The following is a 20,805-nucleotide window of genomic DNA, read 5'->3' on the forward strand; positions in this document are numbered from 1 at the left end:
CTTCCACTCTCAGTGTAAAGGAACAAGTTCATGCCTGTTTTGTTTACCATTGAATACACAGCTCCAAGTTATGTGCATAGTATGTAGTAGATGTTTAGTAAATACTTGTTGGCAGAATTAATGTATGCAGTCTTGATCTTTTCATTCCCCTTTGCCTTTGGTAGCTGCTGCTCCCTGAAACATTCCTTTCCACTACTTGGGGGCCTGGCTAATTCCTTCTCCTTCAGCTGATTTTTGATGCTCTTCATCTGAACATATCCCTTTCAGAGCATGGTAGTTGTTAATTTACCTGTGTGGCTACCCCATTAGACTGTAAACCTCCTGGGTACGTGGGTCAATTTTTACTCACTTCTGTATTTTAAATATAAATACATAGCTATGTCTGTCATTCAGTTATCCAGGGAAGTAAGAAAAATTAGAACGTTTAAAATCATAGACACGTAAGTCGCAACAATTTCTGAAAGAAGAAGGTGGTCAACAATTTCAGATGCTGCTCACAGACTGCAGAGGATGACCAAGAAAGAACTAAAAGACCTCTAAGATCCCTTCTAGTTGTTGGTCTCCTCTAAATCAGGCTCCTCTTAAAGGACAGTGACTTTTTTTTTAAACCCATGGTTTCCATCTTCAACATGTTCAACAGGAAGATTTGTCTCTTCCAAGGAACACAATAAATTTTTTGAACATCCAGTCTTCCTAAATTTGCCTTCATTAGGGAGGGGCTTATTTAACAGTAAATATTATTACTTTATTATTACCACCTATGTTGATGCTGTTCTACCTGGAAAATCTGTTGATAGATCATCCCTTGAGATTTGAATGGTTAAATCTTCACTGATGTATTTGATACTAATTGAAAAACAATGTGTCCATCATCTTCAATGTAATAGTTTTTGCCAGGCTTCCATTTGTAACCTTTCCAATCTTTTGTCCAGAAAAGCTTGGGAAGCTTTTAATTTTTAATAGGCTGTGGAACAGTTTACCATAGTTCTTCATTATTTTTTAATAATGTCAAACAGAAAATATAAGGAAAGACTATTATTTTAACAGATACTATACAAGAGAATATGAAGAAAAGGAACAATAACAATGTAGGATTTATGAGAATTTTTTAGTTATCTTTTACTTAAGTCACTTTGATATGAGTATTTGCCTGCTTTCCATAATAACATGTAGAAGCATAAAAAACTGCATTTTCATTCTATTCTTGATGAGACTGATTTTATCCTTAATAAAAGATTGTCTTGATATCTGCCTTCACAACACTGACAAATAAATATATATGCAAGAATTGCCACTTTTGTACCTCTTTACTTTCAAGCTTTTCCAAATTCCTTTACATGCCACGATCATTCGGAGTATGATAGTCTATCTTTTCTACCCTTTTAATATCCTTTACATATTTGAGTCTACTTTCACATCATCAGCAATAGTAGAATGGTTATATAGAAACTTACATTACTTAGAGACAGCTCTCAGGGGCGTAAGGATTGTGTATAAAGGAATGTCCATGGATGGCTTTGGAGTGCTCTAGACTGTTTTTAAAAAGAGGGAAAATAGATTTCTGTTTTCTTTAAATTATTGTTTTTGGAACCTGTTTCAGCAGCTCAACTTTCACCATAATTAGTACACCTGAGTACACACACTCTTGAATACGATGGTGGGTTGTTGCCCATCTTATTTCTCACCTCACCCTTCCCTCCAGGGCATATGACTGAATTCATGAAAGGTAAATGCACACATGATGGGACTTTAACCAGTTATTTCACAGCTCAGCTTTATTTTATGTGTATTCCTAGAGGGCCTTTCCAGCATCTTACATCACTTTGTCCTTTATCATTTTCACCCCTGACATTTAGTTGCTGTGCGCTGGCTTTCTCTAGTTGCGGCAAGTAGGGGCTACTCTTCATTGCATGGGCTCTAGGCACGCGGCTTCAGTAGTTGTGGCATGCGGGCTCAGTAGTTGTGGCTCACGGGCTCTGGAGCACAGGCTCAGTAGTTGTGGCGCACGGGCTTAGCTGATCCGCAGCATGTGGGATCTTCCCAGACCAGGGATTGAACCCGTGTCCCCTGCATTGGCAGGCAGATTCTTAACCACTGCACCACCAGGGAAGTCCCTGTACCTCCATTCTTGACTGCTGCTTTTCTGTTACATCCCCATTGAGATTCTGATACTTCTCATCTCTCATTTTCCAGTCCATCTCCCATACCAGATGTTTTTTATCTTCTAAATATTTCTTTAAACTATTCATTTCTCTTACACCACTCTAGTCCAAGCTATCATCATTTCTTGCCTAGACTCAAATTTTAATTGCATAATTATTCATGCATTCCCTCACTCTCTGTGCATTTATCCCCACTCATTTCTCTAGGATTCACATGGTTCCTAGCACTTGCAGCTTTTTATGAGGACCACGTTTTCTCTTCTTAATTTGAAGGAAGTAATGGTGTTTTCATTCCCCGATATAGTCACTTTAAATACAATAAACATTGATTGATTAAGTCTTTGATTTAGGGTAGTGATTCTTAACTGAAATATTCATTCAAAATTTCCATCTTAATACATGCAGCTCAGGTTCATTCATTTTTACTACTTTGTAGTGTTTCATTGAGTGAATAAGCCAATGCTTAAGTTGATAAGCATTTAGATTATTTCAAGACTCTTTTTTTTACTATTACAAACTACTTCAGTTAACATTCTTGTAAATGTTTCTTTGTACACATGTACAGGAGACTCTTTAGACATACCCAGGAATTGAATTGCTGGGTCATAGCTCATGCACATCTTCAAATTTACTAGAACATATCAGACTTTTCAAAGCAATTATCTCAGTTTATACTTCTGCCAACAGTGGGTTTTCATTGTACCACTTCCTAACACTTGGTATTATCAGATATTGTTCCTGATCTATTAATGTGAAATGCTATCTATTAGTTGTATTAAAACTTTATTCCTGTAAACCAGCAACAAACAAATAATGCATATTTTAAAAATTACTTTCTGTGTTAGCAATGAAAAATATAAATAACTAGGGATAAATCAATAATAGATCTGTAAGACCAAAACAACATTTAAAACCAAAATAAATGGAGGACAATACCATGTTCATGAATAGAAAGATCTGAATTCAATGCAATTCCAGCAGTTGCACTGAACTTGACAAGCTGATTCCAGCAATTTTTATGGCATAAGGAAGGCATGTCAAAAGCCAAGATAGGCTGAAAGCTAGGCCTCTTGTGCCAGTTAGCCAAGTTGTGAATGCGAAGGAAAAGTCCTTGAAGGAAATTAAAAGTGCTACTCCACTGAACACACAAATGATAAGTGAAACAGCCTCATTGCTGATATGCAGAAAGTTTTAGTGGTCTGGGTAGAAGTCAAACCAACCACAACATTCACTTAAGCCAAAGCCTAATCCAGAGCAAGGCTCTAACTCTGTTCAATTCTGTGAAGGCTGAGAGAGGTGAACTACAGCAGAGAAGTTTGAAGCTGGCAGAGGTTGGTTTATGAAGTTTAAGGAAAGAAGCCATCTTTATAAATGCAAGGGAAAGCAGCAAGTGCTGATATAGAAACTACAGCAAGTTATCCAGAAGATCTAGCTAAGATAATGAAGGTGGTTATACTAAACAGCAGGTTTTCAATGTAGATGAAGCAGCCTTCTATTGGAAGTAGATGCCATCTAGGACTTGCATAGCTAGAGAGGAGAATGCCTGGCTCCAAAGGACAGGCTGATTCTCTTGTTTGGGGCTAATGCAGCTGGTGACTGTAAGTTGAAGCCAGTGCTTATTTACCATTCAAAAAATCCTAGGGCCCTTAAGAATTATGCTAAATCTACTCTGTGCTCTATAAATGGAACAACAAAGCCTAACTGACTGCACATCTGTTTACAACATGGTTTACAGAATATTTTAAGCCCACTGTTGAAATCTACTGCTCAGAAAAAAAGTTTCCTTTCAAAATACAGCTGTTCATTGACAATGCACCTGGTCAGTCAAGAGCTCTGATGGAGATGTACAATGAGATTAATGTTGTTTTCATGCCTGCTAACACAGCCTCCATTCTGCAGCCCATGGATCAAGGAGTAATTTCAACTTTTAAGGCTTATATTTAAGAAATACATTTTGTAAGGCAATATCTGCCAAAGATAGTGATTCCTCAGATGGATCTGGGCAAGGTAAATTTAAAACCTTCTGGAAAGGATTCACCATTCTAGATGCCATTAAGAACATTCGTGATTCATTGGAAGAGGTCAAAATTTAAACATTAACAGGAGTTTTGAAGTTGATTCCAACCCTCATGGATGACCTTGAGGGGTTCAAGACTTCAGTGGAGGAAGTAACTGCAGATGTAGTGGAAATAACAAGAGAAGCAGAATTAGAAGTGGAGTTTGAAGATGTGACTGATTTGCTGCAATCTCATGATAGAACTTTAATGGATGAGGAGTTGCTTCTGATGGGTCAGCAAAGAAAGTGGTTTCTCGAGATGGAATCTACTCCTGGTGAAAATGCTGTAAAGATGTTGAAATGACAACAAAGGATTTAGAATATTACATAAACTTAGTTGATAAAGCAGTGGCAGGGTTTGAAAGGATTGACTCCAATTTTGAAAGAAGCTCTACTGAGTAAAATGCTATCAAACAGTATTGCATGCTACAGAGAAACTATTTGTGAAAGGAAGAGCCAATCAAGCAGCAAACTTCATTGTTGTCTTATTTTAAGAAATTGCCACAGACACCCGCCCCTCAGCCACCGCCACCCTCATCAGTCAGCAGCTCTCAACACCAAGGCAAGACCCTCACCAGCAAAAAGATTATGATCTCTCTGAAAGCTCAGTCAATGGTTAGCTTTTTTTAGCAAAAAAGTATTTTTTAATTAAGGTATGCACATTGTTTTTTTTTAGACATAATGCTATTGCGCACTTAATAGACTACAGTATAGTGTAAACATAACTTTTTTAAAATTGAAGTATAGTTGATTTACAATATTATGTTTAAGGTGTACAGCATAGTGATTCAGCATTTTTGCAGATTATACTCCATTATAGGTTATTACAAGATAATAGGTATAATAAACATACCTTTTATATGCACTGGGAAACCAAAAAAATTCGTGTGACTTGCTTTATTACAGTAGTATTCACTTTATTGTAATGGTCTCGAATCGAACCCACACTATCTCTGAAGTATGCCTGTAAATGAAATTAATTTGATATTCAATAGCTTTAGTCAAATGTTACACATATGAAAGCAGAGAATATGGTTTTTAGCTTTGTATTTTTATTTTCAAGCAATCATGTTTGCATAATAGAAAAATCTTAAATTGTTGTATACTGTTTGATTTTATAATTTTTCTTAGTAAATTTAGGGAGCTTTGTCCAATATGACCCACTTAAATGCTAACAGAGTCTGCAAAAGTAGGATGGCCATTCTCCTTTATTTTTTAGATTCTTAAGAAGTTAATGATGAAGATATTAGACCAGATTTTCTTTTAAATGTCACCAGATTTATCTACCCCCAATATTTAGTGAAAAACTTTTTATGAATAATACAAACTTATTTTTTCTTCTAAGAGTGTACTAAAAACACCTATTGTGAGCAACATTACATGTAAAATCAGCATACTTTTTAGTTTACAAGTTGCACAAGTAGTATTCGAACATGAACATCAGTGTTTTTAACTGCAGAACTATGATCAGTTAAACTTGGAGGAGGATTAAGGAAACAACATAAAAGATATGTGTTTGATCATGGATATATGTTATAAAGAGCTTAGTTATTGGAGCTAGATATTTTATATTCTTTTTTTTTTTGTACTAAGTCTCCAAATTCCACTGTGTATTTCAAATAACCTTCTCAATTCAGACTAGCCGTATGTCAAAGTGCTTGATAGCCACATGTGTGGCTGTCATATTAGACAGTGAAGATCCACTCAATAAGATTACAGTACCTTAGGATTATTGTGGGAAGGAATGTATGTAAAATACATATAAAAACTAAGCTCATACATACTTAACCAAACCTGCCCATTGTAGGTACTCAGTAAATATAAGTCTCTCTTTGCTGTCCATTATAGAAATAGCCTGTTTGTTACACTTTAGTTTTGTAGCATCATATATAGTAAGAAACTTCAAGTCAATAAAATACTAATTTTTTTTCAAATTGAAGGAAGCAAAATGTTATTTCTCTAAATTAAATAACAGTAATCAAGAGTCAGGCCTTTGCAGTAAACATTGCTTTTACTCAGTTTGTTTTTTATCTTTCCTTCTAAGATTTAACTTTCGCTGAATGTTGTTGGAAATGTTCTTTAATTGGTTAGTACCAAATTTCTGGTTTTAGACTATGGTCCTATTTCTTTTTATCTCATTTTCCTTTGCTCTTTTTTTAAACAGTGCCTCCTTATACACAACTAAAACTTCATTGTTGAAGAAAATATTCCCAACCAGGAGCTATGTATTGTACTATAATGAAATATAAGTGCACAGTACTTGGGAGACCTGATTAAGCCCTGTGATTTTTCCTGTGGCTAGTTTTGTTGTCTCATTGATACATAGTAATTTTGTTTGAACAACCACATTGGTGATTTCACCTTGTCTCAGGCTCTTGCTCTCAGCCTTATTGGGTCAGATATTAAAAAAAAAAGGCAAATTTAGGAATTAAAAATGAAAAATATAACTGTCCAGGAACTATATAGTACTTGTATCTTGAGATAAGGACATTCTTTCATTATGAGTAAAGAATAATGAGGTGGAGGTGCTTAGTGAGAATAGATTCAGAAAAAGTTAATTATACAATTCAAATAACTCATTACCTTGGAGCATTACCTACCACCGGGGCCAGACAGCTCAGTTCCTTGAACCAGGGACCCTAGTACAGGTAGACTTTGGATGAACTCTGCTAACATTTGCTTCTCTTTGTTCTGGTCTTCCATTTTCTCTACTTATCATGTTCTTCTTTTAGATGTCATCTTATTACCTCTCCTTTAAGTCTTAAAACCCAGGAGCCATTCTGTTTCGTAAAGGTGAGCCAGCTTGTCAAGGTAACTGATCCATTCTGTATTGTTTTTGTAGTTTTAATTTTTGGTTCCTATATTTCTAACTTGTTCAGAGATAACTCATTCTTCCTCTCTCTCCCAGGAAAAAGCTATACTTCTATTTTTCCATAGTGATTAGAAGTAAAATCCTTAAAAACCATAGACGTGTGTCTGTATTGGTGATAACATGAAGCATATGTATAGGAGGGGAAATATTGCTGACATTGCATCTTTGTCTACAGCCAACATTCCTTAGGATAGGAAAAGAAAACAAGATTAATTTCCTAGGTTTGAAGCAAGAAAGAAAAGTATAGTGTTCTTACTGATCTGAGATTGAGAAGTAGCCCCAGGGTTAGTTATAGAAAGTACTCTCAAGGGGTGTTTGGACTGATGTTAATGTTCTAGGCTTGGAATTTGAATAGAGGACTCTCATCTAGACTCTTAACTGTGCGGACGTCAAGCTCAAGGCATCTAAAAACACAAACCTGTTCCTTTCCAAGACTTCTTTATCTCAGTAAATGGCAACTCCATTCTAGTTGTTCAGGCCAAAAACTTAGGAGCATCCTTGATTCTTCCTTTTAATATATACTCTTACAGCTAATATATTAGGAAATTCTATCGGCCTTTTCTTCAGAACTACTTCTCATTACTTCAATTTGGTGATCCAAGCTACCATCATTTCTCTGCTGTACTATTATGATAGCTTCCTAATTGGGCCTCTTAAAACTTATGGCAGATCATCTATTCTGGATTTTCCACTGAAGTTTTTATACCGCTAATAAATTCTTAAGGAATGTTAGTAATAAAAAATCATGATTTTTGTACCTTCTAATGCAATAATAGAGCTGAAATGATTTTATCAATGGATGCTAAAACCATTTGGTAAAAGGATGATGTGAAGCTTTGTAAGGGATGGATTAGACGGATAATACCTGAACCTACAGGTCATTCTTAGTGTCAGTAAAAGTGAAGCAGACAAAAATAAAGTTCCTCATAATTTGATTCAGTAGCAAGTACCACATATGAAGGGTTCTTGCCTAAAAAAATTGCACTCAATATAATCAAGGTTTTAAATAAAATTACCAGGAAATACAGAGGGTAGAGGAAAAACTTTAATAATACCAAGAGGAAAAATATCAGCCAGATCTAGGAAGTGAGAAATTCTGTGGGGCAAATGACATGAAAAAAGGTGATGGTGCAGGAAGGAGGGCTGTTAAAGAGGCTTAAGAGGCCTAACAAGCAAATGCAGTGTGTGCACCTTGTTTAAAATGTGATTTGAACAAATCATGTATAAAAAGATAATTGGGGGAAAAGTAAATGCCAAAGACAAAAAAAAAAAATTCTCTTTTGTGAATTCTCATCTAATTAAGAATAAAATCCAAAACCCTTCCCATGGCCTACAAAGGCCTATGGTGTGACCCTGGCTACTTCTCAGGCTTTATCTCCCTTTCTCCTCCACTCTAGCCATTCAGGCCCCCATTTTCTTAGAATATGCCAAGCACTATTTAGAATAGCCAGGACATGGAAGCAACCTAAGTGTCCATCGACAGATAAATGGATAAAGAAGATGTGGCACATATATAGAATGGAATATTAGCCATAAAAAGAAATGAAATTGAGTTATTTGTAGTGAGGTGGATGGACCTAGACTCTGTCATATAGAGTGAAGTAAATCAGAAAGAGAAAAACAAATACCATATGCGAACACATATATATGGAATCTAAAAAAAAAAAAAAAAAAAGGTTCTGAAGAACCTAGGGGCAGGACAGGAATAAAGATGCAGATGTAGAGAATGGACTTGAGGACACGGGGAAGGGGAAGGATAAGCTGGGAAGAAGTGAGAGAGTGGCATGGACTTATATATACTACCAAATGTAAAATCGATAGCTAGTGGGAAGCAGCCGCATAGCACAGGGAGATCAGCTCAGTGCTTTGTGACCACCTAGAGGGGTGGGATAGGGAGGGTGGGAGGGAGACACAAGAGGGAGGGGATATGGGGATATATGTATATGTATAGCTGATTCATTTTGTTGTAAAGCAGAAACTAACACACCATTGTAAAGCAATTATACTCCAATAAAGATGTTAAAAAAATATTTTAAAAAGAGAACACAAAATATCAGGACAGTTTTTTTTTTTTTTTACAATATATATCCCCATATCCCCTCCCTCTTCTGTCTCCCTCCCACCCTCCCTATCCCACCCCTCTAGGTGGTCACAAAGCACTGAGCTGATCTCCCTGTGCTATGCGGCTGCTTCCCACTAGCTATCGATTTTACATTTGGTAGTATATATAAGTCCATGCCACTCTCTCACTTCTTCCCAGCTTACCCTTCCCCTTCCCCTTCCCCGTGTCCTCAAGTCCATTCTCTACGTCTGCATCTTTATTCCTGTCAGGACAGTTTATAATGGGAAATACTGAAAAAGTCACATTCAAAATGTGTTAGGCTTTTAAGCATCCAATAATACAGAAAGATTTTAGTTTCAGTTTCTTTCATTTACTACTTAAGTAATGGAGAGCACTCTGAAATCTGAAAGGATACTTTCAAAAACTGCCTTTCTAATTACTTTTAAAATATGTATCACAAAGTTTCTCATCTTCTTTTCAGATAAATTCCAGAATAAAGCTCTTCTAATAAAAATGTTACCCCTGAGTTTGCCAAATTGCATATTACTTTAATCTATCAATATAATCTTAGCATTTATGGTAGTAGGAGTCAGTATGTGCCCTTTGTGAGTAATAAGGTCTCAATCTAATCTGTCCTAAAAGGAAAGCTTGAATTTTCTTCCAAACTTATTTTGCTTTTTTGTTTTCCTTCCATTAAAATTTTTTTTGCTATTTTTTTAATTTGCTCTTTTGCCATTCTGTCCCTTAGACTCTTGTTTACTTATTAGACAGGACTTTAGTTATGGGGACAGAAACCCAAATCAAACTATCATAGGCAAAAGGTAGAATTTCTTATAAGGATACTAGGTTTGTCAAGTACTAAGGAAACTATGGGCAGGGCAGGGCAGGGATGCAACTGGTCCTTAAGGATGACTACTGTCAAAACACTCTTTCAATTGATTTCATTCCTCTTTGCAGATTGTCAGAAGTATAACCCCTAGCAACTCCCTAGAGCTCTCAGGAGGGTATATCTCTGTCTGGTCAGTTTCTCTATAACCCTGAACCAATCAAATGAGGTCTGGGGGATGGCTATGATCTAGGTTGGTCAGATAATCAGGGAGTCAGAGTCATGCAAGAGCATGATTGTCCTCATCATAGTTAGATGTGGAGAGAGGGGACAGAAAAGGTAGACATTTACAACAGCCAACACCTTGGGCTTCTACTGAAGTTAGCTATATATCTGTATAAAATTGGGACAGAACACAGTACTGTGCCATCTAATGTAAGTGTAGTGCAGCAGTTACTTCCCTTGGTTTGTATTGAGACAGTCTTAGCTTCAGGCTTTGTTTCAGCAGTGAAGTCACACTGATGGCTTATACTGGGATACTTGGTATTACTAAACTTTATTTTACTATTCAGTTATATCATTCAGTAAGCCTGGAAGAGGAAATAGATTAATCAGAGGCAAACTCTTCATTCAGGGAAGAGAGTGATGGTTGCTGAGGGAGAGCGTATAGCACTTTATGCATGAATCCTAATGCCAGAACACAGTGCTACTGGAAGGCTCAACTCATGTCTGTTTTTATTTGAGAAATAGGGAAAATAAAAGAATGGGAGCACTAGATGCCTAGAGAATTGGGGTATTTTATTTATATTGGATGTGTTCCATGAATTATTAGATCTATGGGATGACAATACCAAATGTTCCATTTTTACCAATGATCTCTTAATGGGCAATAAAACTACCTTGCATCTGTTAGCAAATAAAGATTGTACAGGAAAAATTGCTTTTTTTCTTCTTTATGGTAATAAAAACTTAGTCATGATAATATACCATTCTCTTTTACTAAACCCATCCACCACCTCTGCACACATAACACTCATAACACAAAGCATTCTGACCTGTCATAACCCCAGGATTCTTCCCATCTCTCAAAGGGGTGCTTTTTGTTCAAGAGTCCTGACACATTAGGAACCCATAGTGTGATTTTGGATCCCCATGGGAGGATGGGGGGGTCTTCTGTGCCATCAATTTAGGCAGCAATAACAGGATCCACATTATAAGTGAAAGTCTTAAAATTTCCTGGTACTTCCAGTAGTAAAGGAGCTTGAGGGGCTCTGTCCTGTACCAGGTTTCATACTATAATAGTTAGAGGACATATAGTTAACAGAATATGGTGATATCTTTGGAGCAGATATAACAAAGGAGATGCTTATTTGACTACATGTAAGTTTCACTAGTAGGAGCAGAAGATAATAACCAGAATTTTTAAATTTCAGCTTTACTGAGGTATAACTGACAAAATTGCAAGACATTTAAAGTATACATTGTGGTGATTTGATATATGTATACATTGTGAGGAGAAATTAAAATTAAAGTCAATATTTCACCCTAGTTGGAAAAATTAATGTAATGGATTATTTGGTTGATGTATATGTGATGTATATTGTTTTTCATTTTCTTTCTTTTATTTGTGCAGGCATGGGATGAGAATAAAAAGCACCTAAGCTTTTTTTTTTTTTAATACAGAGTAGTATGTATATCTTTTTTTTTTTTTAATTTATTTATTTTTGGCTGTGTTGGATCTTCGCTTCTGTGCGAGGGCTTTCTCTAGTTGTGGCGAGTGCGGGCCACTCTTCATCGCGGTGCGCGGGCCTCTCACTGTCGCGGCCTGTCTTGTTGCGGAGCACAGGCTCCAAACGCACAGGCTCAGTAGTTGTGGCTCACAGACCTAGTTGCTCTGTGGCATGTGGGATCTTCCCAGACCAGGGCTCGAACCCGTGTCCCCTGCATTGGCAGGCAGATTCTCAACCACTGTGCCACCAGGGAAACCCCAGCACCTAAGCTTTATATAAACATATATGATCCCACCATCTAGAGATAACTACTCTTCGCATATTGGCGTATACCTTTTTTAGATTTTTGTTGTTTTGCAAATGTTTAACAAAATTGGGAACATGCTCTTATACATTATTTAACACAGCAGTACTTTAACAAGATATTTTTCTTGATACAGTAAAAATAATGAGATAAAGTTTTAAATTTAATTGTATTCTGTTCTATGTAGTAAATATAGTAAATTAACTTATTATTACAGGTGTAGAAAATATTAGGACCAATAGAAAAATATTGGTTGACTAAACACTTTTAAACCCACAACTAAGTTTAAAAATCTGGAGTGTTTATATTCTTATGTAAGTTTAGTGGTTTCTTTTTGTAAATATAAGATACTATATATTGGAGAATTTAAAGTTGCTTTTGAGGAAATGTTTTTATGCCACAGGATTGATTGTAGTTTTTAAAGTTGTTTTCCTGTTTTTCTTCCCAGATCCAAGTATTTTAGAACATGCTCAAGAGGTGAGCACTTAACTATAGAGGTAAGTAGAGTCGTAAATCTGATTGAATAAAACTACCTTCGGAAGGGCAGGAGAGACACTTTTTTTTAAGTAAGGGGAAGGCTCTGTACCTAAATTTAGTATGGACTATTTATATTTCAATATTATTGATACTAGTGAATAGGGAGAGAATTGGAGTGGTGGGGGAAGCATGAATAGGGAGAACAAGTTTGCAAAAGATTAAGATCCCATTCTTCTAGTAGAATTGTTATTTCTACTTAAGAAGTGGTGGGTATTTTTGTTTATTTTTGTCTTTTTTCTGCCCTACACAACTGAGGGAGAGGGTACACTTCTATCAATTATAGTGGCTTATAGAAGCCAGTGATTCTAGAGACAGATCATTGGTCTGCCCTAGTAGAGGTGTGGCAGAATCAAAACAGCAAGTTGATTTTGAGCAACTCCGCCGTATAATTCTTTGTGAGATATGTACCTTAGACAAATATTCATCCTAACACTCACTTTCTTGTTGTTTCAGTTTGAGAATCTAGTAGAAAGTGATGAAGTAAGTATTTTCACAGCAGTATAAAATCCATATTTGTTCTCATTAGTCATAAGTTCTGACAATTATTTTTTTTAATTTTTATTATATTATCTTTTATTTTAGAATTTTTACTTATTAGTTGTTATTTTTACTTTTTAGTCCCTTATCGTTTCCTTCTTTTACTAATTTATATTAGCAAATTATTCAGAATTTTCTATTATTTAACATATGTGATACTATATATACTACATATATATTATATATAGTTTCATATATCAGTTATATATTATATGTGTGTGTGTGTATATGTATACATATATATAAAACAGGTTTTTAAAGTATTCTGTAGAACTTGAGGAACTTTAAAAAAAGATATTTCTAACATCTTGCCATCTTACCTAAGGTAAAATTCCTCAACAATCCAGAGTAGACCCATTGTTTGACCATAGTTTTTATAGATTTCTGAGGGTAGAATTTATACATGTTTGTTCTACAATCACTTTCTGACTTTAGCCATTATCTTTTTTTATAAGTTATTCTTTTTGTTGATTTTTGTATTTCACCTCATCTAAAAATCAATTTTAAGATGCATCCCAAGTACAGAAATGTTAAAATGGAAAAAAAAAAAGTACATTTTAGAATTAGTGAAATATGGTATATATTTCTTATGCACTGGTATAGTTAGAAGAGTTTTAGTTTGTGTGTTAATTTCCAACTTTGCTAAACTAATTATATGAGTTTGTGTAAATTATTTAACCTGCCTTGGGCCTACTTTCCACATTTGTAAAGTGAATTTGACTAGAAGAACATTGCAAGTTATTTTTTTTCTTCATCATTTTTGTTTTCTAAGGAAAGAGAAAAATGTATTAAACCAAATTTAAATGATTCTTTAGCCCAGTATTTCCCAGAGTGTGTACAGAATACTAGTCTCAGAGTGTAAATTGGCATATTAAAGGTTCTGGGAAGAGCTATTAGAGAAATTGTTAAAGAACTGTTAAAGAAAATTATTTAAACTTGTCCAATTTAGCATTTCCCAAATTAATTTGGTTATAAATCCATTTTTAAAATAGTAATAATATTTATTATTATCTGGTAGAATATATTTGAGGACCTGTCTTAGCCTTTTGTTTCCCAGTAAAATTTCTCCCAAATATTTTAGTGTTTCATAGAATCTCATTTCTTTCCCTCTTCAGAAGTAGCATTAATTTTGTGTATTTTTTTTTTAATAAATTTTTATTTATTTATTTATTTATTTTTGACTGCATTGGGTCTTCGTTGCTGCGTGCGGGCTTTCTCTAGTTGCGGCGAGGGCTACCCTTGGTTGTAGCGTGCAGGCTTCTCATTGCAGTGGCTTCTCTTGTTGTGGAGCACAGGCTCTAGGCTTGCGGGCTCTAGAGCGCAGGCTCAGTAGTTGTGGCACATGGGCTTAGTTGCTCTGCGGCATGTGGGATCTTCCCGGACCAGGGCTCGAACCCGTGGCCCCTGCATTGGCAGGCGGATTCTTAACCACTGCGTCACCAGGGAAGCCCTGTGTATTTTTTTAAACAAACACTTAACATGATATTTTTAAAGTTTCTGACAAGTACTAAATGTAAGATTTCTGTTAACCTTCAATATAGTTCATCCCCCCATCATACAGCTTTTTAAAAGAATGTGTGATTCCAAGTGTTTTCCTAAGGTGCATTTTGTTTGGTCTGAGTTTATTTGTTTGTTTGTTTGTTTTGCTAACCAGTCTTTTCCTCTCTCACGTCATAGTTAGTGTTTGGTTTAGTTGAATGTCACATCCTGCTTTGTAGTGCTTTTTCCTAAGTTAATTTGGACCATTTGAAATTTTATTTCTGCTGTTACTTAGTCATATATTTTAATTGTGAGATGTGAATAGCACAAATGTGTAAGAAATGCATAAATCCAAATCAGTCTTGAAAGTAGTTACAGTTTGCTTTGGAGGAAAAAACCATAGGTAATTTCAGAATGCCACAAAAGAGAACAAAAGCAGTCTCGTTATTTGTGGTAGTTAGATTCTATGAAGTTGCCGTGAATACTGAATTAGTGGATACTGGAACATTACTCCTAGGGGAAATACAGAATTAGCTTCCTACAAGCTTCTGATCACAACATTTTCATCAACTGATCAATATACAACCTTGTTTTATGTTTCTGTTTGACGCCTTATTTTAATGTATATTATTGATTCATTAACTTTGAACTCACTACCAACAGCACTAATAATTCATGCCTGAATGAAGCTTATCTAACACATGTATGTGTAGGCACATGTAGGCATGTCACACCTTCTTATGATTAGGAACAATAGACAGCACTTCAGCACTACACATGGGGATCATTTTAAACAGCAAAATCAGGAACAAAAAAGCACAAAAATGCAAAAAGTGACAACTGCATAGGCTGCAAAGAGGGCACAGTAAGAGTGCCGAAACAGGAAGGCAGAGCATCACCTTCTACTTCAACTGGGAATGTGTATGTCAGGCAACCAGATTTTTTGCTGCTCTGTGCATGCCCATGAATGACCATAAGAGTGAGGGGAACATTGGTTTTGATGTTGGAAATAAATTTTAACTCATTGGTGAATTTGCAAATCCAGAATCTGCGAATAAAGAAGATCAGTTGTAAATGATGAGAACATAGAGAATATGTTCTCTAGTACCATCTTGAACCCAGAAGGTCATTTGGTGTAGAGTAAATATTTGTTATAAAAAATTAGGAAATGTCCAACAATTGGTTGCTATATAATTAAGATAGTTATTAAACTAAATTTTGCCTTTGAGAAATAGTAAAATGTTAAAGCTTTTTGTTTAAAATACTTTTAATAATGAAATTTGTTACCAAGGTAAAATAGATAAGCAGAAAATATTTTGATTAAATAAAAATTTTATTGGCTTGCCTTAAATAGAATTCAGCTAGTGAAATTTGTATAATTGTTTAATTAATTCTTGCACAGGGGGAAAGCCCAGGAAGCAATCATAGGTAAGGCTTTTTTTTTTTTTTTTAATAAAACAAACGACTTCTATGTGAACTATAAGAAGCTCTCTGAAAATCCAAGCTCTGTCATTTGCTTGCTTTGAGGCATTGAACAGTTTACATTTCAGGACCTTGGTTTTCTCTTTCTATAAGATTGAGGCAAATAATAACATATCTCAAAAGGTTGTTTTGAACATTAAAGAATTTAATCTACATAAGTGCCTAAGTGCTTTCCTACTGAACCTAAGTTGTTATGTGTATTTTAGTTTAAAAAACCTATTTAATATATTAATATTGATAAGTACATTTCTTTGAATTTGTAAAACTTTATCCCCCCCTTTTGCTTCCTTATGACATTCTGAAACTTGTTTTACTAATCATGTTTTTTACTTTATATAAGTAATACCTCAAAAAACAAACAAACAAAAAGCCCTAGGCAGAAGTTAGGGCTAAAGGAACAAAAGTAGGAGGAGACATTACCTTATACATGGCTGGTTATAACCATGATAATTATCAAGACCTGAAGTTGGGGAAGGGGGAGGAAGTGGGGTGATTGGAGCAGGGAGAGAGAGCAGTTGGTCTGAAGACTGAATAGGCAGACAGACACTAGAAGAGGATTCAGAAGATAGCCAAGAAGCAGTGGGCAAAAAGAACCAGGAGAGCATAGAAAGCCAAGGGAGGAGGTAGAGACAGACTGACAGATGGAACGGAGGGAATGGTCAGCATTGCCACATGGAACTGAAGAAATAATATAAGGACTTAAACTGTCTCATATTTGGCAACATAGAAGCCATTGATTACCTTTGTTAGAGTTAGTAGAGCGATGAAAGCAGAGGCAGACTGTTGTGAGTTGATGAGAGAATGGGAAGTAAGGACATAGAAGGGAAGAGAAACACAGTTGTTAGGAGCAAGGAGCTAGACTACTTGGGTTCAAATTCTAGCTTTGCCACATACTATATGACTTACTTGGACATAATCTGTCTTCATCTCATTTCCCTCATATGTATGATCTCTGTATCTACCTTACAGGGTTGTTTGGAGAATTAAAATTAGTCAATATATGTAAAGCGCATAGAAAAGAACCTGACACATAGTAAGTGCTAGATGTGCTATCAATAAACTTTTAATTTCAGACATTTTGGCTGAAATGGGAAGGAGAGAGGGAGCAGTAGTTAAGAGATAGGTATAGGTCAAATGAAAGTTTTTCCTTCTTCCTTTCTTCTTTCCTTCCTTTCTTCCAATCTTCACAAGGAAGAGAGGTGAAAACAGACAAAAAGAGTAGACTAAAGAAAAGAGGTACTAATTGATGGAGCAATGTCCCACAGAATTCTCTGGAGTGAAGGTTGTGTGGGGTAGCATCAGTGATGAATGAATCAAGTATAAGTGTGACAGGTGACCTTGAATAAATTAAGGAATACCACCTCTTTAGAGGAAGGAGGGAAGAGTAGGGAGGATAGACTTAGGTAAGAGGAGGACTGGCAAGAAGTTGAGGGATTTGATGGTTGGAGACAGGCTCGTCATGTCTCAGAGTAGGGTGAAATTGACTTCTAAGAGAAAAGAGTTTGAATGAAGAACTTAAGGAGTGTGTTTGTGAAGATTTTGAAGTAGTTAGCATAGGATGTGAGAGGGAGTTGGCCATGTATAAGTAAAGGGTTATTGCTAGGGTCAGAGGGCCAAACAGATGTTGGATTTTCTCTCGCAGCTCTCAGCAGAAAGAGCTAATCATGGAAATGATCCAAGGTCAGAGAATGAGTAATCTGGGTGAATAAGGCATAATGACAGGTGTGCAGGAAGGCGAGTATGTGGGTGAGAAAGTACTTCAGATTTGCCGCAGAGTCCACACTGGTTATAAGTGAAGTAAAGCCAGGAGAGGATCAGGATCGATAAACTGAGAGAAAAGGGAGGATCAAGGGCCTGGGGTGGTTAGAGGGATTGAGCAGGATAAATAGAAGGGCAGTGGGTATGAGAGTTAAGAGTTCCAAAATGATATAAGGGCTGAGATCAGAGTATAGTATACTGAAGTTTATATTTTATGATGAACATTTTGGGATATAGTCAGATGGCTGAAGAGCCAAAGTAAAGGGAGTCCACATTTCTTTAAAGTTGATTATAGGGCTTTAAAAAGGTACTCTGATAGTATATCATCTTATTCAACTTATATGCCAAATTATAACAAGTATTAGAATGTATCATTTTTTACTCTGACAATTGAAATCATAGCATCAAATTGCTTTAATACATTTTTGACAGTAAAATTTCAGAATTTCACTGATTTTATGAGTATTTTATTTAACTTGGACTCGTCAGCACTTTTTTTTTCCTTTTCTTTCTTTTTCTGCCTTATTTTTCTCTGTAGGCCTCTTACTGAGGAAGAAATTGTTGACCTAAGAGAGAAGCATTATGATTCTATTGTTGAAAAACAGAAAGATCTTGATATGAAAATCCAAAAAGAGGTAAATAGTCTTATGTTGCTTAAGTATATATTATAATAAAGTCTCTGTTTATATGGGAAAAGTATCATTAAATAATATATTGCATGTGAACACTCATTGGACCTAAATTTAGATATATAGAGGTGAAAATGATTTAAAAGTTAAAAAATTATTCCAGCCTATAATAATTTGGTTCAGTTTGGTTCAATTTATCAGAAATCATATGCTGCCAATAAGTGAAGAGAATACATTCTTCTGAAAATAATTTCTGAATTCACAAGTAGGGACTCTGGCAAGATACATGCACCTTTGTGTTTAAAACTAACTTTAAAAATTACTCTGTTTCGCAATAAGTGGTTTATTTTTTTAAATCTTTTTTTTTGTCTTGGATTTATTTATTCTTAGTAAGTGAACCAAGTACTTCTAACAATCATAAATGTTATATTTACTTTAATATATTTACAGAGGTGGCCTGTAATTATAGTTTTGCATTCACTAAACTAAATGGAATTAGTCATATCCCATTATACATTTAAAAATAGTCTGTTTAATCACCAATTAGTGATTTCAACAGCATTAACTTAAGCTACACAATAGATGCTAATATTAGGCTAAAGAAAAATATTGTGTTGAAATTTGATTTTTAAATTTGATTTGACTTGCAGTAGATTATCATTAAAGCAATTCGCATGCTATTATGAATGGCAGGAACTTAAATTTGGAAGTAATTTTTTAATAACTTGATGGTAATAAAATACAGGACATGTGTATCAATGCACCATGAACTTTGTGAAAGCTTACTTCGCTTTGGTAGGCAGTGATATGATTGACCTTAGTTTTAAAGACCTTGGACTAAGGAGGGCCCAAACCATGAAACTAATCAGAGTGATCGGCATTGGAGCGATCGTTGAGAATGAACATCACTGCATATTCTAAAGAAAGCAACAGTTTTGTATTTATGCAAACTAGATGCTCTACTTTATAATTCATCTTCTAAAGAATTCTGTAACATGTTTGATATCATTTGAATTATTTTGTAAATAGAGAAATTGAGAAATCACAGAAATTTTAATTCTATTATGCTTTGTAGAGCTCAGTTATTTTTTTTAATAATTTATTTTTTATTTTATAAATAGAAACATTTTATTTTTAGAGCAGTTAGACAGGTTCTGATTTTTGTTAATCCTTATTGTTTTGTTCATGTACAGTTAGCCTTACAAGAAGAGAAGTTAAGACTAGAAGAAGAAGCTTTATACGCTGCACAGCGTGAAGCAGCCAGGGCAGCAAAGCAGCGAAAGCTCTTGGAGGTGAGGGGAAAAGACCCCGACATATATTAGGGCTGCTTTTCTCCTGATTTTCTGTGACAAATCTTAGTTGGGACTTTTTTCCCCTAGAATCAAGGGCTTCTTGTTTAACAACAAATGTATTTATTCCTATACTCTTAGGAATTTTAAAGGCAAATTAGTTGGTCTTTAACAGCTAGAAATAACATCAAATTATATGCTTGATACTGAATGCTGTTTAACTTTAAATTACCAGAAGCTAATTCTTGTTTATCCCAAAAATGAACTTTATACTTTTCCAAAATTCAGCATTCTTTTGGAAAAATAAATATACTCTCAGATGAAACATTGCAAAACTAACCTTTAAATATCATTTCTGCAGCATTTTTTTAGTTTATTTTTGTGAGTTTTTTTTTTTTTTAACAATTTCTTGAACTGCTAGACTTTCTTATACTTCCTAAAATTGGGTAAGCTGAGCAATTTTGCCCCATAGGAATACTCTGTATTTCTCATCTTTATACTTGTGTCTTTGGGAGATTGGGAGTTTGGGTCTTGGGAAATCTTTGATGTATTATCAGAAAAAACAACAGATTTATCATATCTTACCATGCTGTATTCAAACATGGCATTGTCATAATGCCAGACAGCTATTAATAATAGACATTTATGGAGCCCTGGCTAAGTGTCAGGAACTGTTCTGATTAGTTTACATGTTTTACCTTGTTAAATCGTCACAACAATCCTAGGAGAAAGGTAGTGTTCTTAATCCCCATTTTATAGGTGATGAAACCAAGGGACAGAGATGTTAAGTAACTTAAGATCCTACAGCTAATAAATGGCAGAGCCAGAATTCAAGCACTGCTTAGCCACTTTTCTATTTAGTATCTTCCTTCATCTTTTGTCTGTGTGAACTCTACTGCAGTGTTAACTGAAGTGTAGTACAAGGATTATGTCACATAATAATTACTGTAATTTAGATGAACTAAAAAATCATGTATCATGTTTGTGATTTCTATGGGATCCGTGTTCTTCATCTCTCTCTCTCTCTCTTTTTTTTTTCCTTTTTTTTTTTTGGTGTTTCAGCAGATTAATTAGATTATGTG

General features: G+C 35.2%; 1 protein-coding gene across 9 annotated transcripts in view; it reads left to right on the forward strand.

Moving 5' to 3' along the window:
- Positions 1-20,805, forward strand: part of AP1AR (adaptor related protein complex 1 associated regulatory protein) — a 40,293-nt gene that overhangs the window by 6,535 nt on the left and 12,953 nt on the right. For 4 of the 9 annotated variants that reach the window (XM_082462945.1, XM_082462949.1, XM_082462944.1 and 1 more), the window contains 5 exons: positions 12,461-12,509; positions 13,003-13,029; positions 15,968-15,993; positions 18,344-18,440; positions 19,628-19,726. In XM_082462945.1, the coding sequence (XP_082319071.1) occupies positions 12,461-12,509; positions 13,003-13,029; positions 15,968-15,993; positions 18,344-18,440; positions 19,628-19,726 (298 nt within the window). The remainder of the gene's footprint in view (positions 1-12,460; positions 12,510-13,002; positions 13,030-15,967; positions 15,994-18,343; positions 18,441-19,627; positions 19,727-20,805) is intronic. The other 5 variants (XM_082462946.1, XM_082462947.1, XM_082462948.1 and 2 more) reach the window with 2 other exon arrangements.

This window comes from Balaenoptera physalus (genome assembly GCF_965194825.1).
Source record: "Balaenoptera physalus genome assembly, chromosome: 5".
Classification (NCBI taxonomy): Eukaryota; Metazoa; Chordata; class Mammalia; order Artiodactyla; family Balaenopteridae; genus Balaenoptera; species Balaenoptera physalus.